Raw genomic sequence first — 20,190 nt, 5'->3', positions numbered from 1 at the left:
ACAAAAAAGGTCTGAAATTAACCTTCATATGAAGATAAACTGAGTTCTGTGGAGTAAAACATTAAAGACACTGTGTCTGCAGTGAAAAGCAGACGTCACTTATCTGATGGCTGCAGGTCATTTCAATAAAAAACTGGAAACCTGCTCAGAGAGATTTATTTATTTGATAACTATCTTGTATGAACTTTAAATGTTCATAGTCATGTGCGCAGGGACATCATGTGCCTTTAGTTTTTGCATTTTTTCTTACCTGTGAACTCAAACATGTGTGTCCAGATACACATTCAATTGTAAAATCTTAAGACACTATGCAGCTCAAACAGACAAGTCTCCAATCTCTGATGCAGTTTTTGGACAGACGTGGTTTACTCTCTGCAGCAGGTTGATTTTCATAGAAATGAACTGAAACTTCCCAAGCTGTTGGTTTAAGCACTGATTCCAAAGGTGTATGATTTGACAAATAAAGTTAATTCTTAGACCTACTGTATATTGATCTTCACGTTTCTTCACTACTACCTGCCGCTGTAACTGGTGGAAAAAAGTCCTTTCAGATTAATTTCAGACCCTGAGTACAATCAGAGATGAATGCTCTCAACACACAAGCTTTCACAGCAGCAGTGCAAAGCCTGAAGTTGCATTATTATCATGGCGTTTTATACTAAGACTGGAAATGAGAGGATGAGGACAATGGGCCAGATGCTTGTCCAGATGTTGAGCTAATTACAACAACACTTTCTGAAAATCTGCTCAGGAAAATGGGAATTTCATGTGCGCTTCCATCTGTTACCATAATGTGAATGTAAAGAGTTGAATGTATTTTGATAATGTAAACAGTTGGTGGCGCTAACTTTCTGGTACGGTGCAGAAGAAGAGGGCAGCAGTTAAATCTCAAACGAAACGCATGTAGTGTCGTAGGCAGGATCAACATGTTGTGCTCTACCAAGTTCAAACTGCTGTCTCCTGCACATTTGGTCTGAAAAAGTCAATTAATGAATCAACAACTGACAAATCAACTGGCTGAACAGCACACGGAGGAGTCTGGGTAACTGGGACGAAAACCACAGGCACAGAGGAGGAGGAGGAGGAGGAGACCAACGCCAGGCATTACTGTCAACTCACTGCCACAATCTAACTGATGGGTTAAATGCACAAAAAGCAGCAGAGTCACATTAATGAATGTCTCCCACAAGCTGAGACCAAACTAAATCAGCAGCCAGCAGGTGTGATCTCTCCTCCGCTGTGGGTTGTGTAGTTTCAAACACATTGCAACAAACTTCCTTTACACTACTGTAGGTCATTTCTGTCTGTAAACTGAGCCGTGATCTCTTGTATAAACAGGTGAATTTAATTTTTCTAGTTTCTGTTGCAACCTCCTGTCTTATTTTTTTGTTTCAAGTTGTAGATGCACTGATTTCTGGAGAAATTTGGAAATTAGAAGTTGATTTATTTTGAAATTTGGTGCCATGACGGTTTGGGGGGCTGAACTACAGGCAGAAATGACTTGATGATTCTTTGTGATGCTGCTCTGTTTTATTTTCTCCACCTGACATCCTGCAGTGACCCAGCAGCAGTGTCTGGAGGGGTCAGTTTCATTGTCGCTCCATGGTGACAGTGTGAGAGCACTGGCATTAGAGTTTTGGATCCATGAAACTGAAGTTCGGGATCAAGCATATTCAGAGTTTCAATTCCCAAACGTTCAACCGCCGCTTTTATGAGCCCAAAGAAGAAAGAAGGAGGCGTCGGCTTCCTGCAGATCAACCCACCAGACTCTGAGTTCGCCACCCATACATCTGAAGCCCAGCAGTTGCGTCTTCGACAGAGCAGACCTCTGGGATTGTCATACGTTTTTTGAAAGAGCTTACTGAGGCCATTTATCCCGGCCGTCCGGCTTCTAGTCTCTTCAACCACAGCAATGGATTAAAAGTTTAAAAGCAGGAAAAAGCAGAAGTAGGGATAAAAACTAAGATGTTACTTGGATTTTTTGTTGTTGTTAGTGATTCAAATGTGAAGGAGCGACAACATGAACCGGTCCACACCACAGCGCAGAACCAGTGGGTCATCATGTCACTCGACTGTCACGACGGCTTCCAGGCCGAGGACGGATTGCGGCGGTGGGCGGGGTCAGATGACAGGGTTGCTGCGGTCGGTGGTGTCGGCCTTCTTCAGTTTGCCCTTACTGAAGGTTTGGATGGAGCTCAGCAGGGCGGTCCGACCTACCCCTGCTCCATCAGAGGAGGACTGAGGAGGAGGAGGTGGACAGGAGGAGGAGTCCAGCATTGGAGGGGGTGGAGGTGGAGGAGGCGGGGGAGGCGGAGGAGCATTCTGGGCTCCTGGATTGAGGAGAGAAGAAGAAAGGGAGTAAGAAAACAACAGCAACAAAGTCTTGCCCCTCAGTTTTCGAAGCGGTTGGTTGCACAAAGATACATCAGACTGAGTTTACCTCGAGTTAACAAGTGGCCACATGATGATCTCATTTAAAATCAAACAACTATACGGTGGGAAAAGTGTCAGCATCCCATAATAGCCTCTTACACTTTACACCAGAGTTCAAGCTTGATGAATTCTAACCCTAAGATAAAGACACTAAACCAGTGGATGTGTATTAAACCACAGGAAAGACAGTTGTACCTATTTCTAATAAGATGCCTCTTATAAAGGGCTTTAACTAATAGCTTAATTAATTAATGGTTAATACATCATTTACTAACATTTTTAGATCAGTTATGAGCCATCAATAAGCTCCAATTATGGGTTTCCAGGTTGTCAAAAGATCGTACACTAGCCAGATAATGGGTTAATGAGACCCAATTACATGTGTTGTAATTTGATAACATCAACATTTTTTTTTTGTTTTTTTTACCTTATATACACTGACTTACAAATCATTAGTTAATTGTTTATTAACCATTATCAAAGCTATTAGTTACAATCTATGAACCCTTTATGTAAAGGCGATTTATTATCGTGTGTTGCCTGGACTTTCGAGAGTAACAGGGAAACTGTTTATCTTTGTGAAACCAGCACCTGCAGATCAGCGTCGAGGCTAAACTCAACTCACCATCAGTTCAACATTGGAGCCAAACTACACACACGGTTTGATCAACATCAGAAACATTCTGACACTTAAAGCTGCAGTTGGCATCAGTTATGTAGTCCTCCTCTGGCTCCACCTACACCCTCTAATCGTATTTACTAAAATCCAGTGCCCCCAGAGCTTTTCCACCAATTAGGTAGAGGGGGCAGGAGTAGCTGCCAATCACAGCTCGTACAAATGCTGCAAACACGTACCCCCCAACCCCCATAAAACTTCTGATGCCGCCGTTGACAACGACTGCCTAAACAGCGCTTGGCAAAGGTTGGGGGAGGGACCTGAACGTTGTATCGGTTTGAAATGTCCGACTCCCGGAATTTCGATGACTTACCAACTGTAGCTTTAATACTCAGCGTCGTTTGAGAACTTACAGTAAAGAGGTCCACTAGGTCCTTATGTAAATACATTTGGTCATGTTAAAAATATGTGACATTCAGGACTGTGCAAAGGTTTTTGACATTTTAATGTTTAGATCACATAATATCACATAGGACTCTGATTGGTCCTGAACTGACTCTGCAGAGTCATGAACAACCATCTCCAAAGATAAGAAGAACATGGAGACCTGGAGCAGATTACTGAACTCAAGACAAACTCCAATATTATATTTATATCCAATATTATTATTATATTATATCTGAAAGCATCACTTCATATTCTGTGAATTCTGTGAATACTACAGTACCCATGAACCTCGGTAGCAGCCACTGTAGAGGACTGAAAATAGGGTTTGAAAATATTCAGATCAGACTGATGATCAAAAATTCAAACATGAGATTGTCTGACTTCACCTCAACATCAGCTGAATAGCGACATAATCTGGAGCTCTCTGATTGGATGATTCTGACCGCAAAGCCCTCTGGGATTGGCAGTTGATTCTCTCCTGGAGCTCTTGTCCTGTGTTATCTCAGCTAGCACAGCAGAATCATATTGATGGACAGAGCGAACTGATGGTGAGTTGAACATAAACCTGGTCCATCTCTTTCAGTTGTGCCATTTTGCATCCCAAACTGAATGAAACCCAGGTGGTTGCAGGCAGAGAAAGAAAAGGTTGAGGAGCTTAAACATGAAGCTAAAGCAGAGGCCAAAAGCTGCCGCCTGTGTCCTCGCGCTCCACCTGCTGTGGGACTGCATTGTAAATGTCCTGCTATGTAATGAAAGGACATCCATCAGTCTGACAGATGGTGACCAAACATAGAGAAACTGCTCACGACAGGAGACAATCAACACGTCTGCAGACGATACTTGTTTCCAATAAACACTTAAAATATTTCACAAGAGGGAAAACATAAGAAATGATATTTGAATCACTAGTGTCTGCAGTGGTGATGATTTCTCTCCAGGAACAAATTGGCTTTCATTACATTTAGCAGCCCCAGTGACCTCCCATGTGTTTTATATAACTGTCAGATGGTTCTTCAGAAGCATCCACAGTTAGACCTCACCTGTGATCAGATCTCACATGCTGGCAAAAATAATTAGACCATCACCTGCTCACAACCATACAAGTTTTTTTTTGTTTCTTCAAGTTGCACTTAAAATGACTGAAACATCATGGAAGAAAACAATAAAAAAAAGGCTTCAATGCTTAATGCATGTGATAGGAGTTACCTGTTCAAAAGCAAACATTCAAAGATCTGACACGTGTCCACAGTGACACCCCGTCCCAAACACATAAACACCGGCAGACAGAAGGAACAAGACAGGAAGACAAAGACAGACAGACAGACAGACATGCTAACTGACACATCACAATCTCCAATGAGAGCAGGAGGCCTGAATCAGGGAGGAGCTGCACTGGCCGTCAGGTTTTAGAGATCATTGTAGATTGTGAGGGTTTTGTAAAGATGTGCGTTCACCCTGCTCCACGCCAGAAGAGACGACACTTCATCACACACCACCTGCTGCTTTTTTATAGTCTGTTGTTTTGCATAATGATGTAATGGCTACTTGGACCCCAAGGGGGGGTTGTAGTCACTACCCCGGTGGTGGCTGATGGAGATCCAAGTAAATACATTTAAAAACAAATGTGACTTTTCTAGATTAAATTCCTCTTTGTCAACCTCCAGCAGTTTGGTCTGTGATGATAAAGTGTCAGAGAGAGTTGGAACTATCTCAGAGTTGGAAGCATCAGTCTGTGGTTAAACTCAATTTTAATTTACTGTTCTCCGGTTTTAGATTACATTTTTTATTCTCAAAAACGGGCAACTGGTTTTCAGGTCAATTAGCAGTTATCAATGTTTAAACAATACATAGACAAAAAAAGACATAATGCGCTGAACAAAGAAATTGAAACAGATTCTATAATTACTTGCTTACTTTCTATTTATTGTTTAATTTCCTTAATTTCTGAGGTAAACTGTGCATCGACTGAGAAATTGCAGTAAAAAATTCCATTAGAGCATTTGTCCACCAGAGAGCACTGTGAGGTAAAATTTTTTTAACTATTCACGTGCCAGTCAGTAAGGTAAAAAAAAACACACAAAAAAAAACACTACAAACAAATAGAAAAAGCAAATCAAATAATCCCTACTTCTGCTTTTTCCTGCTTCACAAGTTCTAACACCAGCCTGTGTCAGAAAATGTGCCAACTCAAAATTATTAACATCCCTGCACATAAAGAGCCAAAGGACCTGAGTCCAGGTTCCAGGTTCATAATACGAGTCTCTTTAGCTCCTCATGAGATCAGGCTCCGTCTGTTCTCAATACTAATCACATCCATATTATTTTTTAGTCTATTTATCAATCAGTCAAATTCATAATGGCCATGGGTCTTTGTGACCAAAAGCCTGATGGGAAGTCAGGGTGTACGACAGCTTTAAAAACCACCTTCATCATCATAATCATCATAGCCGACATTATAAATCTTTTACTTTACCCAACGACACGGTCAGAATGGAGCATGCTCTATGGTGGAGACAGCACGGGAAGAAGAGAGAGAGGCAGATGACAGTTAACTGTTCAGTGGACCAATCAGCATTTACACAGTATCAAGAGGAGGAGAGAGGAGAGGGAGGGAGAGGAGAGGAGAGGAGAGGAGAGGAGAGGAGAGGAGAGGAGAGGAGAGGAGAGGAGAGGAGAGGAGAGGAGAGGAGAGGAGAGGAGAGGAGAGGAGAGGAGAGGAGACCAGGGTAGGAAACTGGTGTCACATCTGTAACAACATGGTGAGGAAACGATATAGTTACATCTGGTGATATTCTATACTTTCCTCATGATCAATAAACTTGTTCTCAGTTAAGAAACATAGAAAACCACCAGATCTAAACTTATAGAAAATCAAAACACTGATGTTTCCCACCCTGTCTCCAGCTACCTATAGACACAACAGAGTCCATAAGACAGACGTCTACAGTAGAGACAGATACCTGTCTGAAAACCAGGTAATCACACGATGAGAGAAGAGGTGAAGAGACAGACAGGCAGATTAAGTCATTAATTAGTTTTCATAATCACTCGTGCCCATTTTAGATGGAAATTAACAAGCAAACAAACAAACAGACATGTGGACACATGCACAGAGAGACATACCTGTGGTGGATGGGGGTGTGGGGGAGGAGGGGCATGTGGGAGGGGAACTGGCTCCAGAACCTGAAGACACAAAAAAAGAGCAGGACAATTAAAAACACCACTGATTATTCAAAACACTTTCAATTGGATGCAGAATGAGGAAACGTCCTTGAGTGCAGGAAGTGTCATCATCACATGTTTGAAATCATTTTATAGTGAGAGGAAATACATTGATTTTGATGTAAAAATACTTTAATAATTTTTTTAACAAATTAAGCAAATATCACAATCACCAATGAGATACAACATTTAAGATGGAAAAAACACATTTTTAATTTCATCAGGTTTTCAAAACAGTCTTTTCCACAGGCCCCTGTGTTGCTTTGTTTTGGACTGAATAAAATTGAACTAACGAACTATATAGTTTAACTATTGCACTCATATTTGGTGTTAAGCATTACAGCCAAACTAACTAACCCACTCACTCACTCACTCACTCACTCACTCACTCACTCACTCACTCACTCACTCACTCACTCACTCACTCACTCACTCACTCACTCACTCACTCACTCACTCACTCACTCACTCACTCACTCACTCACTCACTCACTCACTCACTCACTCACTCACTCACTCACTCACTCACTCACTCCAGGATTTCCTGAGGGCAGTGGCAGCAGCGACTCACCAGAGTTGTTGTTGTTTCTGACAGAGACGTCTTCCTCATTTTCATACGCCGACTGTCTGGACTTCTTGAATTCATGAATGGACAGTAGGTTAGTAACAGGAAGAAGAAAAAAAGGGAAAGAGTCGTGTGTTGTTTCACTGTCGAATGTGACCTGACGACATTTTTAAGATCTTCAGTGACAACATCCTCCATGAGTATTAGTCACAGTGGCAGTGTGTCTCATTACCAGCCGTTTGTACATGTTGGGATGAGGTTTCTCTGTATTGTTGTGTGTGTGTGTGTGTGTGTGTGTGTGTGTGTGTGTGTGTGTGTGTGTGTGTGTGTGTGTGTGTGTGTGTGTGTGTGTGTGTGTTGGACTCTGCTGCCACCTACCTTCCTCGCCAGAATCTTCCTCCTCTTCTTCTCCTCCTCTGAGCCATGATGAGACTGCGCTCTGGTCAGCCTCCTGTGCTGGTGAAGCTTCAATCAAACATTCAGACACAACATTAAACTTCTCACAAAAACACAAAACTTCATCTTCATAAGCTGGAAGTTAAAACCCTGCATCATCATCACTGCTAAAGAGTCACAATGCTTCCACATGATGCACTGTCGCCCTAGAGAAGTCAGTGTATAATTAAATCCCTGAATTTAATATATAAACAAACTGTGCATGCAGGAACTATCTACTTTCTTCTTTTCTTGAGGACACTGAGCTGCTCTCTGACACAGCTGCATATGAAATAATAAATGTGCGTCCTCAAGTCCTAAAGGACGGCTTTATTCCTGTTTCAGCTGATTGGTGGAGACTTGATCTGCCTCCTGTGGTTCACACAGAGTTCAGTCTGACTCATGCGATATCAGACACTCAGGTAACACAGTCTGTTTCTATTCTTGTTTCATCACTGTGAGGTGATAAACCTCAGCAGCTCAGACAGGGGGGATGCTGCTTCGCTGCAGTGAGTGTGAAGACAGAGACAGAAACAGGTTCATTAAAACACTGTTCTCCACAACTTCATGGCCTGATGCAGTTTGACTGCTAACTTAGGGCGCTTTCACACCGTCCTCATTTGGTCCGCTTTAAACGGACCAGAGTTCGTTTCCTCAGATAGTCCGCTTCGTTTGGGCAGGTGTGAAAGCTCTGGTGTGGATCAAACAAACGAACACTGGTCCGCTTGAAAACGGGGGTCTCGGTTGGTTTGCAAGTGAACCCTGGTGCGGTTCGTATGCCGTGTGAAAGCTCACCAGACCAAACGTACATAGTGCATGACGTAGTGACGCAGCAACACCAACAACTCGACATCTCTCATCAGTCTCCGTCTTTTCCTCGGGTGCCGTTTCTCTGTCCTCAGTGCAGTTGTAAGAGCGAAATGCGCTCTGCCTCGCTGCCTTACATGGTGGTCGTACTGCACGGCTTGCCGAGCCATGTGCAATTGATACATAAAAAAAGAAACAACATCCCAGAAACAGCCAACTTCACATGCTGCTCTATGTTTACTGTTATCCAGGAGTGATTTCCCCTCTTACTTTGTCCAATCTACGAGTGGCCGTTTCAACCGTTGTGACGTTGATTGTTGACGCTCAGAAAGTTTGGTGCGCTTGGTGCCCAAGTTTGGTTCAGAAATTGCAGTGTGAAAGCGGAACCGAGCCAAGTGATAAATGCAACAATGTTGCAACTTTCAGGGACCTTAGTTCCACCTATTTTCATCACGCTCTTCAAAGTACTGTCCAGACAGTATGAAAGTAGCTGCAGCATTTACTTTGTGTTTCTAGGAAGGTTTGGAGTTTCACTGCTGCATCCCATGACTACTAGGGGAAGAGACTCTTACAGCAATTTCACATTGATTTCAGCACTGGGTTTTTCTTTGTTTATGCAACATGGAAAGGTTGTGGGAAAACTGTGTTGCAAGGTTTTCCATATCAATCGAGTCATGAGACCATCACAGTGAATGCACTTGTGACCCAAATGTTTCCAGTGATATACTAATTCAGAGACCGGTGACCCACCACTCTCTGCTCCTCCTGCAGCCTCTTCTCCAGACTCTCCTTTGCCGTCTTCAGTGCCTCCTTTAACCTGCTGGGAACCTGGGGGAGTGGAGGAAGGGTCAGATGTTTACAGTTTTTTTCCCTCCCATTTCTGTTTCAGATCATTTACTCCGACAAGGAGAGAAAAACAGTAAACCCTGTGTAAACATGCACAGAGAAATTACAGCAGACAGAGCCTCGCACCTTGATCTGGAGTTTTTCAGAGTGTTGGAGCTGGACATCACTGAAGAGCCTGGAAAAGACAATAACAGCAAGAAATGATGATGTTTTACAGATTTCCTGCAGACCTTCCTCTAAATGGTGTGTAGTTATTATAAAGTGTTTCCAGTATTTCTCTTGTACACACAAAACTGGCAACTATCTCTTCTCGTATGGATGCAGGATAAAGTTGATTCTGATTCTGCCTTTTAGCTTAGTTAGTAAACACATGTACAGTTACTTCTATCTGCTGTCATGGTTTCAGTCTGTAGAGCTCACAACGAAATAAAGTGAAAATTCACACAAGCTTGCTGTGGAACGAACACACACACACACACACACACACACACACACACACACACACACACACACACACACACACACACACACACACACACACACACACACACACACACACACACACACACACACACACACACACACACACACACACACACACACACACACACACACACACACACACACACACACACACACACACACACACACACACACACACACACACACACACACACACACACACACACACACACACACACACTAACCAATAATGTGTCAGACTGGACACACGCTGGATTTTGAACAAAGACTCACGGTGTCTGGATGAGCTCGGAAACTGTCGGCATCCCACTCTTACAGGCTTCTGCGGACAGAATGGACTGCAGCACTGACACTGAACACACACACACGCAATAGATAAAAATTAAAAAAGGCACACTGCTGTAAAGCATCTGTGTGAATATACAGTATATGATATGTGTGTCTGTGTGAGTGTGTGTGTGTGTCTGTGTGAGTGTGCTCAGACGTACCCACAGCTGTGTAGGGGACGGTGGGGTACTGATCGACGGGGACACTGTCCGGTGGTCGGCCGTATGTCATCTCATACAATAAGTGTCCAAAGCAGAAAACGTCGATGCTCTCTGTGGTCTGCAGACAGACAGATACACACACAATTTGTGAATCATAATCAACATGAGATATATATAAACATTTCTGTACTAAATTAAAAACATTTTATCCAATTTAACTCAGGCTTAACTGATCCAAGCTGATCTAACTAGGTTAAATTAACCCTGGTCAGTGTTTATGTACGTTTATCTTCCTGAGTGGGGTGAAGCTGGGTCGGAGCACCGAGGGAACTCCCAGCATGCCGTTCTCAACGTCTGTCAGTCGACACACGCCGTCATCCACAATGATGTTGGATGCGTGGAGGTGACCGTAAAATACGCAGCTGTCATGGAGGAGCTTCAGGCCCTGCACACACACAAACATACAGACTGGTTTAATGACGTGGTGGTTTGTGTTTGGTGTGTTGTTTTCTTGCTTGTGTGTATGTGTGCGTGTACCTCCAGGATCTGGCGGCCGTACTGTTTGATCTGTGGCAGTTCAAGGCCCTGGCTCTTCTTGGGGTTGCAGTACTTCTTTAGGTAACTCTCTTTGTTCTTTACCTGTGGAGAGAGAGAGGCGGACAGAGAGAGAGAGAGTCAGCAGCTCTTACCAGAACTACTTTCTGCTGAGAAAATAGGCTCAATAAAAACAACCTCCAGTGTCTTCTGAGTGGAGAAGAGAGAGACTTGGATTTCAGATCGGATTAAAACTCCCGAAACACAGACTGTCAACTGCTTTAAACAATTACTCCTGTGGTTTTCTACTTAAGTTGCAGCTCTGCCTATTTTCCACTGGTGTAAAGCATTCGGGGGTGTGAGTGTCAAATTCTGTTCAGGCATCTGATACACACTTCCACATGGGAACACACACACACACAGATGTGTACCTTACAGATGTGGTCTCTCAGAGAGCCTCTCTCACTGAACGGCCGGATGAGCAGAGCTGAAGACTCACTGGTGCTGGAGAACAACAGCGGACAGAGATATGGAGTCTGTGCAGGAGGAAAAGGAGTAAAAGGAGTTACTTATTATGAGTCCACAGGTAATTGAGATTAAATGTAACATTACTAATATTCTACTCTACAAGGCGAGCAGCTGCGGCATTCATACAATTGATATTCACGTTCAAATCAATATACAGTAATCAACAAACTTATACTTGAATATTATGAATGTTTGATTTCTATGTATCCGATGATCCACAGCAGATCACATGAACCCATCTCCTGTGCTGTACACCCATTAGCTTTAGCATGAAAGTAGCTGGCTTTTTAGTTGCAGCCTCATTTAATAATGTCGACTGAGGACACAGGGACATGAGGACAACTAACTGAATCACTAAAATCATGGTTTTCAATCCCAAGACACACACACACAGTGTACGTACAGAGAGGTTGGTGAGCAGCTTCATGGCGGACTGCAGGTCTTTGTCAGACAGGAACTTATCAGGTCCCAGATCCACCTACAACACACACAGTCAGATGTTTGAATTGAACTCACATTAATTTAGTGTTTAATTCATGTTTCCTCTAATATGTTTGAAGAGGAAATTAATCAGTAATGTCAGCATAATAATTTTTAGCTACACACGTGTGAGTCATGTGTGTTTCAGAAATATCCTTCAACAAATCAGCTTTTAAACAAATAACAAATGAGGAGTCCAAGTCCCTTCACAGTCAAATGACCAGAGTGAAGCTGTAGTCTGAATGTTTACAGACTCCATCTGACTAGATGATATCTTCACATTAATAATTTCCATTTGATTGATTGTGGGAAATGTTCCTGAAAACATCTGATTAACTAAAACTCAGAGAAGAGTAAAACAGAAAAGCTCTTTTAAACATTGCTTGTGCAGATTCCTACACATTTTTGAGCTCCTGACATTTTCCCATAAGGTGTTCACAGAATGCAGCCTAAAAAATCCCATCTGCATGTAACTGTGAGGAGATCTGCTGAAAATTAATGTACATCTGCAAAATACTTGAATGGAAACATGTGTGGAAATATTCACAATTTCCTTCCTGTTTTTGACTCGTTATCAGTCTGTAAAGAACGTACACAAGATTATCAATGCATGAAACCTATTAAAACGGATATGTATGTTTAATATATAGCACTTCTATAAACATCATGCATAAGAAAGAAAAAAGAAAATGTTGCACACTTCCTCTTGTCACTGATGTTTATCTCGGCCTGTTGTTTTTATTTTGACTAAGAGCTGTATCCTGTATTGAACACCCAGAGCTGTATCACAGGTTTTTGCCGTTGTATTGACTCACCCAGCTCAGCAGATATCTCTCCTTGGGCTGCTCTTTGTTTTTAATTAAAAAATATTTCTTCCTGATTCTCCAGCCTGCAAAACGAAAAAACAAAGATTCTTGAGCATTAAAGTAATATTAGAGTAATTAAAGATAAATGTTATGTCATTCAAGGTTTTATTTGCTCAATGACGAGAACATTTTTCTTTTTTCTCTTCTGGAGACTGAACAAAACCACACAGATAATTCTGTTGGACCAACGACAATAAAAGACCACAGGAAGTTTGTCCGACCAACTGCAGGTTTCACAACAACACACCATCTTTGAGCTTGTCTTAAACAGCGGGATGAGAACACTGGGTGTCAGTCTGTGTGTTTACGTACACACCGATCATTTTATCGTAAATCAGTTGTCAGATTAAGCTGTCATATCACCTTCAAACTGTTTGGTCTCTCAGAGTTTGGATTCGCTAATTTCCTGACAGAAAACTGAAAAGACAATCACTAATATACACAAGGAACATAATTACTATATGAAACGATTACCGATGTCTCTGAGAGGCTCCAGGACCTCCCACTTCAGGTCTGACCTGAAGAACATGGACACCTGCTGCAGGGCGATCTCTGAAAGAGAGAGAGAGAACTTTAAACACCTGTTGGTTTGTTATTATATTAGCATTATAATACACTTTTTCGATATAGTAATTTTTCAGTTACCAAAAACACAAGTTCATAAAATCAGATATAAAATGTTATGCTCAAAAACATGTAGCTCTCGGGGTAAAAAAATTTATTATCATGGTCTCCTATTGTGTCTGTCACAGTGTCCACCTTTGCAAACCATAGTCAGACATTTTAATCCAACACATATTTCAATGTTTAGAATATTTTCAATTCATAGATCATATCTTTTGTCTGTAATATATAAAACTGCAGAGCAAATAATCACACAAACACAGTCAGGTAACGGTTGAGGGGTAAATATTGTGCAGGTGCAGCTGTTGCTGATGCTTTTCATCTCTGGACAAAACAAACAGAACAAACCTGTGTAGTTGGCACAGTAGTTGTTGGGGTCCAGGAACTTCTTGACGGTCAGGGAGCTGGAAAGCAGGGGATGCTGGGTAATGGAGTCCAGGTAGGTCTGCAGTCCTCTCTGCCTCTCCGCTATGAACTCCCTGTCCATGTTTCCAATCAGCTTCTTAGGAGGAAGCGGGAGAGTGATGCCACACACCTGGAGACAGAGAAAGGTTTATCGCAACTATGAATGCATTTTCCTCCGTCTTTGTCCTCAACAGACAGACACGCATCAGGTTTCCAACTGTTGTGCTGCACCCTGACTGAAGATCAGGGGTTGATGTCGGGTCAGTGTGAGACTCTCTACAGGAAATGAGTCGACAAAACCTCAGCAGAAAAACTGCTAACTTCCTGTTATCCAGGAATGATGGGACATGACCATCTGACGAGTCACCACCAGAACAATAACACAGCACGTTTATAGACAACTGCTCTCTACTGGCACTGCATTAGTGCACATGACTGATCAATGGTTAACAACACCAGGCAGAGCTGTCAGGCTTTACTACAGCATGACATTGATCAGGCCGTTCTTACTGAAGAGTTTAAAGATTATGGTACCTCTGTGATTTTTTTTCAATGGAAGCATAAAATATTAGATATTAGAGTTTCAGGTGCAAAATTGTAAATGTAGACGAGACGAGAAGAAGGGTTGAAGCAGGAAAACCATTAAAACAGGAGAAACATTTAAAGGTCCAGTGTGCAAAATGGGAGGGAAATCGTGACATCCAGCGTTCAGGTTCTAGTTTGCAGCGCTCACAACATGGCGGCGGAAGATGGCAACATCTATAGCAAGACCCTTGCTATATGTTTATTCATTCATTCATTCATTTTCTATACCGCTTATCCTGCACTAGGGTCTATATATGTTTATATAAAAGAATAATTATAAGGCTACGAAAACCGAACAAATTTTATTTTATAGCGATTATAAACTTATTCTAATATATTCATGGGTAGTATATTCAGATTTGATTTTCAGATCCAATTATTACACACTGGACCTTTAAGACAAAAAATGTGCACATTGGAGCTAAATGAGTATGAAGCCACAGTTGTACTTTGGCCCTGTGATGCTAGAGTTAAATACTACAGTCAGCAGGATGACAATGGCAGCTCTAATTGGACAACATGAAGCTGATATATGGTAATGTGTTCACCATGATCACACTTTGTTTAGCATTGAATTAGTTAATAAGCACAAAACGCAAATTTAGGCAGTAGAACAATCACCATTAGAAACCATTAGGATTCATGAACTTGATATATTTGACAGGAAAGGTGAAAACCTTGACCTGCCACTCAGTCTTGCTGAATAAAACAATTGAGCCTCTGGTCGCCATGGAAGCCCGTGTCAAATTTGATTATCAAATCAGTCCAACAGCTGCTGAGATATTTCAATCTGGATCAAAGTGGTGGACGACTGACTAAAGCTGCCATCGGCTAGTAATGAAAGACAAGATGAGCCACATCTCATCAGCAGCTGGGTGAAGAAGTACTTTGAGACTGTGCAGTACAACCGTAAAAATCATCTTAAGACTAAAACGGCTACCCTGCACAAAGTTCATTGCCCTTGTGCAGGAGCAGCTGAGACTTCTGGGAAACTAATGACACAATAGCAAAACCCCGAACGTGTCTTAACACATCATCATTTCCCAAACAGAGAGGAAATTGGCTAATATGGAGGAGTATGTGAAGCAGCGAGCCGGGTAAGGTGGACTGTGTGCCTTCCTCCTCCTCACAAAGCAAACACTATGGCTTCCATTGTGTGATTTAATGTTCTTTTGTGTGTTTTTCCTCCATTTCTGCTTTATTTTCAGGTTGAGGTTGAAGGCTGGTGGGTGCAGGGCCTGCTGTGAATGATTCATGAGGGATTGCAACAGTGAATGCAGAGCCTCATTCATGGAGTTAGTTGCTAATGAGTGACATTCACTCATTAGCAACTAACTCCATGAATCCCAGAAGCCTTAAATCAAAGTGGATCATGATGTATGAGCCAGTCGTCCCTTGTAGATATTCATGGGAAATTAAAAACCATGGGATTTTTCCTTTTGCATGACATGTTTGAATTCATGTTTTATTCCTGGACATATATTGTGCAGCCCCAGTGATTATGAGAAGTTTGTGGAGCCAAAGGGTGTGGAGAAGTTTCTCATACTCATCCCTCTACTGATCAATCAAAGCTGTAAAACATTAAGAGCTGTTGATGTGTGACTGGAACACATGAAACTCACCATCAGGCTGCTGTTGAGGACGTCAAAGTCACTGTAGCGGCGAATCACCTGCAGCACACACACACACACACACATACAACTGTGAGTTATCGATAAAAAGGCTGAAATAAGATCATTTCCAAACAATTTGTTATTTGTCCAGAGACATTCTGCTTATGTAAATTCCCTACTCATTGACATTAAAATGAGACTGAACATTAGCTTCCTCCATCTCCATTTAAGCTCCCATAGCTCACTCAGGTACATCAGCCCAAAACTACTCAATACTACGCTAAACTACATTTATCTTTGGTTTCCAGGATCCTATAAATATAAATATAATACAATATAAAAACCATATATTTACGTATTATTGTTAGCGGCTTTCAGTGGCCGTGGAAATTATGATGGTAACAAACGAGGAAGTCAGGTGACATAAAATAACAAGCGATTTACAGTAAGCGGACATCAGGACAAGGTTGTGGGGGATGGATGAGTCGACGAAGCACAGGAGACCATGTGTGAAATCAATAATCAGCTATTGTAACCATGTTAATGGGTCGTATGCGAGGCAACAGGCTGAGGTTAGGGGACTCCTTGCCGACACCTGACGTTGTGATTGGTTTATTTACCTGCCAGCTGTTGTCTGTGGACACGCCCCTCTGCACTCGGATGATGTACTCCTGAGAAACAGAATAAATCAAAGCAGTTTATTTGAATCTGATAAAACAAATATATTGTTATTATAAGAAACAGTAACGGTTGAAACAATGAGAGAGCACTGGAAGGAAAATCTGATCAGTAAGAAGAGGAGAAAAAAGCAAAATGAAAAATATAAGATCACAAATAGTTTATGAGATTTATGGGGAAAATATTATGAGCGTAGATTCACACAACATGATTTTTAAAAGCTGAGAATGATGTTGTGAATTTACTTGAATTAAAGTGTGAAGTCTCACTTATGAAGGACAGAAAGGAAACATTTGAACATAACATTGGAGACAGTATACCCAATCTAATCACATTTTTATCATATGGCAAAAAAATCTATAGTAATGATGACAATTTTTTTTATAAAACAGCGACATTATCATAATAAGTCCAGTTCAATCATAACCAGCATAAGTCCCTCGCTGTAGTGAACTAACTCCATCAGCAGCTGTAAGGTTCACTACTTCCTACAGAACAAACTTAGTGAAAGGATAAAAAATAAACCACTTTGCCTTAGATCCTTAACAATGATACAGTAGAAACCAGTTTGTTTGTTTGTTTGAGGTTGGCACACTCAAACAAAAAAGGCTCTATTGAACCTGAATCAAAAGTGGTTTCATTTTCATTTCCCAATAATTGGCTTTGGTAATCCCATTCAGTTGAGGATCTGTCTGATGGTGTCACTATGTTCACTGACCTGTGAAATGAAACAGCTTAGTGAAATATTCTCATAACAGGAAAGCAACGATGTAAATGTGGAATTTTCCTTCAGTCTAATCCCCTCAGACATTTTTACAGTCGGACTGAGTTGTGCTCTAATCCTGCATTCATTCAAGTGAACTGAGCAGCTTCACAAACAGCCAAGACTCATGACTGTAAACAGCTCAAGTCCTGACACCAGTGACAGTTTAAAAACAGAAATGTTACACAACGAGGAGGCAGCAATACAGTGGTTTGGCATCAGCACTGAACTTAAGTATCAGTCAGATGTGACTGACCCACAGTTTTCTAAGTCAGTTTCATATAATTCAGTTCTGTATTCATGGTGAGCTGCTGACTCAGTTTATAGTAGCTCCATAGTAGACATCATGTTATATTATGAGACAGTGAGCTATTCAGATTTAAAGTTTGGGACCAAAAGACAATATCAGGGCAAAGGGAGAGGATCTTGCAACAAGCCATATAGAATAACGTAAATATCAGCACTTGGATTTTTGGTAAATTATGTTATTAAAAATATCAGAAATCATCCCAATATCAAATTATTTTATTTTTTTCCATCAGTGTCCATGAAAAAGATCAAAGGAAGTTATTATTTTTTACCATAGCCTGTATCAACAGTTCATCATGTTCATTTGATTTAATTATGGGAGGAAGATATGGAACCATTGAACTTGTAATAGGGAACTAGAGGGAAATGATTAGTATCACTGAAGCTCAAAGAAGTAGGCAACTTTGTGCTGTCCAAACATAATTACACAGAATTTAGAGGCCTGTCCTCACAGTGGTGCTTTAATTTTGGAGCTGCTTACATGTCGTGACAGATTTGGCATCAGGCACATCTGCAGTAATTATTTTCTGATGTACAGAAAAGAGTGGACTGGTGAAATAACAACTGACCCATCAGACCCATCTCTATTAAACAATGCAATGGATTAACAGAATGTAAAAAATACTGTGTATCATCCCTATGAGTTACTCTCTCCTGTGAGATCACGATGGTTGTGGTTGTTTTACAGGTACAATAAGTGTAAAGCTAAGTGGCTAACTCAGCTGATTCCAGCCGGACTGAAAACAACAAACCCACAGCGCCTGCGCCCATTATCGGACAGCGACATTCATACGGCTTTATGACACCCAACAACAGTGACAAGTTTACACTGTTTACACATGAGGTCAAAGTACACGAAGTAACAATGACCATGGACTTGTACACAAAACTGTTGCGCACTGAAGCTGGGAGACTCCCACCAAACCTCATGAGAAAAATCTATCTACTTTATGTATTGTTCCCGTGGATTTCAGCAGTTACTTACTGTAAATGACAGGACTGTTAAAACTTCATACATATATCTTATTATTCTCTAATTGGGCATGGATAATTAAAGATAGCAACACTTGTTTACACATAATCTCACCATTTTAACTGACTCAGTCTTCATAATCTTCGCAGGAAGCTATATGACAAGAGAAAGTAGCCTAATATCTACTTATTCTATCACATGTGTTAAGTTGAGGTGATATATGCCGAATATTACAGCACATTGTAACTAGGTAATTCAAAACAACCACACATTATGTGTTGAGTAGTAGGGTTTATTAGTCTGTCCTATTGAGAAAATAAACAATATTGACTGGATTGACTGTTGTGGCCATGTACCATCGCTCAGCGACGGTTCTCGGCCTTTACGTGAATAGTTTTGGCTCATGGGCTCTTCGTCAGTCGGTGCCAAAGCCCCAGTCCAAATCCCTTTGTATCAGCAGTTTGTTGAGTTGCGGACGAGCTTCCAGGAAATTGCTTAATCAGTGACAGCACCACGAAGCCCGCGTCAGATGCCTCTCTGTCCGATAATAGAGGTATGATGCAGCCCCAACGCGTCGCATCACGGTAAAACGAGACTGTCAGCGGACTCACGGAGACGACAGTTTTGTTTTTACTGCTACACGGTGCTCGGTGGTCAGGGGTGGTTTGTCGTTGTTGTAAAAAACCCAGAGAAAGAGGCGAAATGTAGCCTCCACAACCGTGTCCGATAATGGAACTGGTGACGCAGCTATAGGCTTAAACGCCCCCTTCAAAAAATTGGCCTTATTTTAAATAGAGCAGCAGCAGGGCAACTGTCCCAACCGCAGGGAAACACTGGTGAAAGTTTCACAGCTGCTCTTACACACTGATAACTTGTACCTGCCATTTATTTCCAGTCGGTACTCACCGTGTGTGACTGCAGGTTCTGGCTGGCTTCGATCACCGCCGTCAGGGGCACGGTGTCGTCCAGCAGCAGCCTGCCGGGGGCCGGCTTCTCCAGGAAAGACATCCTGGAGGATTACCGCTGAAAGTCTGATCAGTTCGTCCGTCTGTCACTGACTGAAGCCGCCTGGGAGTCACTGAGGCGGAGCCCCGCCGAGCGCAGGAGGGACGACAACAACCCGGGAGGACTAGCCGCTAGCTTTGCTTTTAGCTCCGCCGTAACCAGGAAGCGCTGCTCTGGTCAGACGTCACCACGCACCGGACGCTTCGGCACCGTTGCTACGTTACGTCAACGCGTCCACTGCGATAATATAATACATCCATGGTCCACTGAACCGGACCGGGAAAGAGAGGCCTGTATCTGAAATTATCAATTAATCAACCAAGATATGTAATGAAGTGAAGTGATTGAAGTGATTTGCCCCTCCCCCCTCCCAAAAAAAAAAAAAAAAATCAAACAATCCTTTTTTCTTTTTCTTTTTTTCAAATTTGGGATTTTTCCTCACAAAAAGTTAGGGCAGTGTTTCTCAACCTTGGGGTCGGGACCCC

At 41.9% G+C, this 20,190-nt stretch overlaps 1 protein-coding gene across 1 annotated transcript; it reads right to left on the bottom strand.

Moving 5' to 3' along the window:
• Nucleotides 1-1,719: 1,719 nt before the first annotated feature.
• Nucleotides 1,720-19,868, bottom strand: pxk (PX domain containing serine/threonine kinase). Its single transcript, XM_083971021.1, has 18 exons — nucleotides 19,607-19,868; nucleotides 16,598-16,648; nucleotides 15,987-16,034; nucleotides 13,723-13,909; nucleotides 13,225-13,302; nucleotides 12,700-12,773; nucleotides 11,808-11,882; nucleotides 11,308-11,412; nucleotides 10,880-10,981; nucleotides 10,626-10,787; nucleotides 10,343-10,460; nucleotides 10,128-10,206; nucleotides 9,498-9,546; nucleotides 9,276-9,353; nucleotides 7,662-7,748; nucleotides 7,290-7,353; nucleotides 6,620-6,679; nucleotides 1,720-2,330 (listed from the first exon to the last, which is right to left on the bottom strand). Exons 1-18 carry the CDS (start codon nucleotides 19,706-19,708, stop codon nucleotides 2,122-2,124), a joined length of 1,728 nt encoding a protein of 575 aa, XP_083827147.1. The 5' UTR covers nucleotides 19,709-19,868; the 3' UTR covers nucleotides 1,720-2,121.
• Nucleotides 19,869-20,190: the final 322 nt, after the last annotated feature.

This window comes from Trachurus trachurus, assembly GCF_905171665.1.
Source record: "Trachurus trachurus genome assembly, chromosome: 5".
Lineage (NCBI taxonomy): Eukaryota > Metazoa > Chordata > Actinopteri > Carangiformes > Carangidae > Trachurus > Trachurus trachurus.
This window is presented reverse-complemented; position numbering and strand designations above follow the sequence as displayed.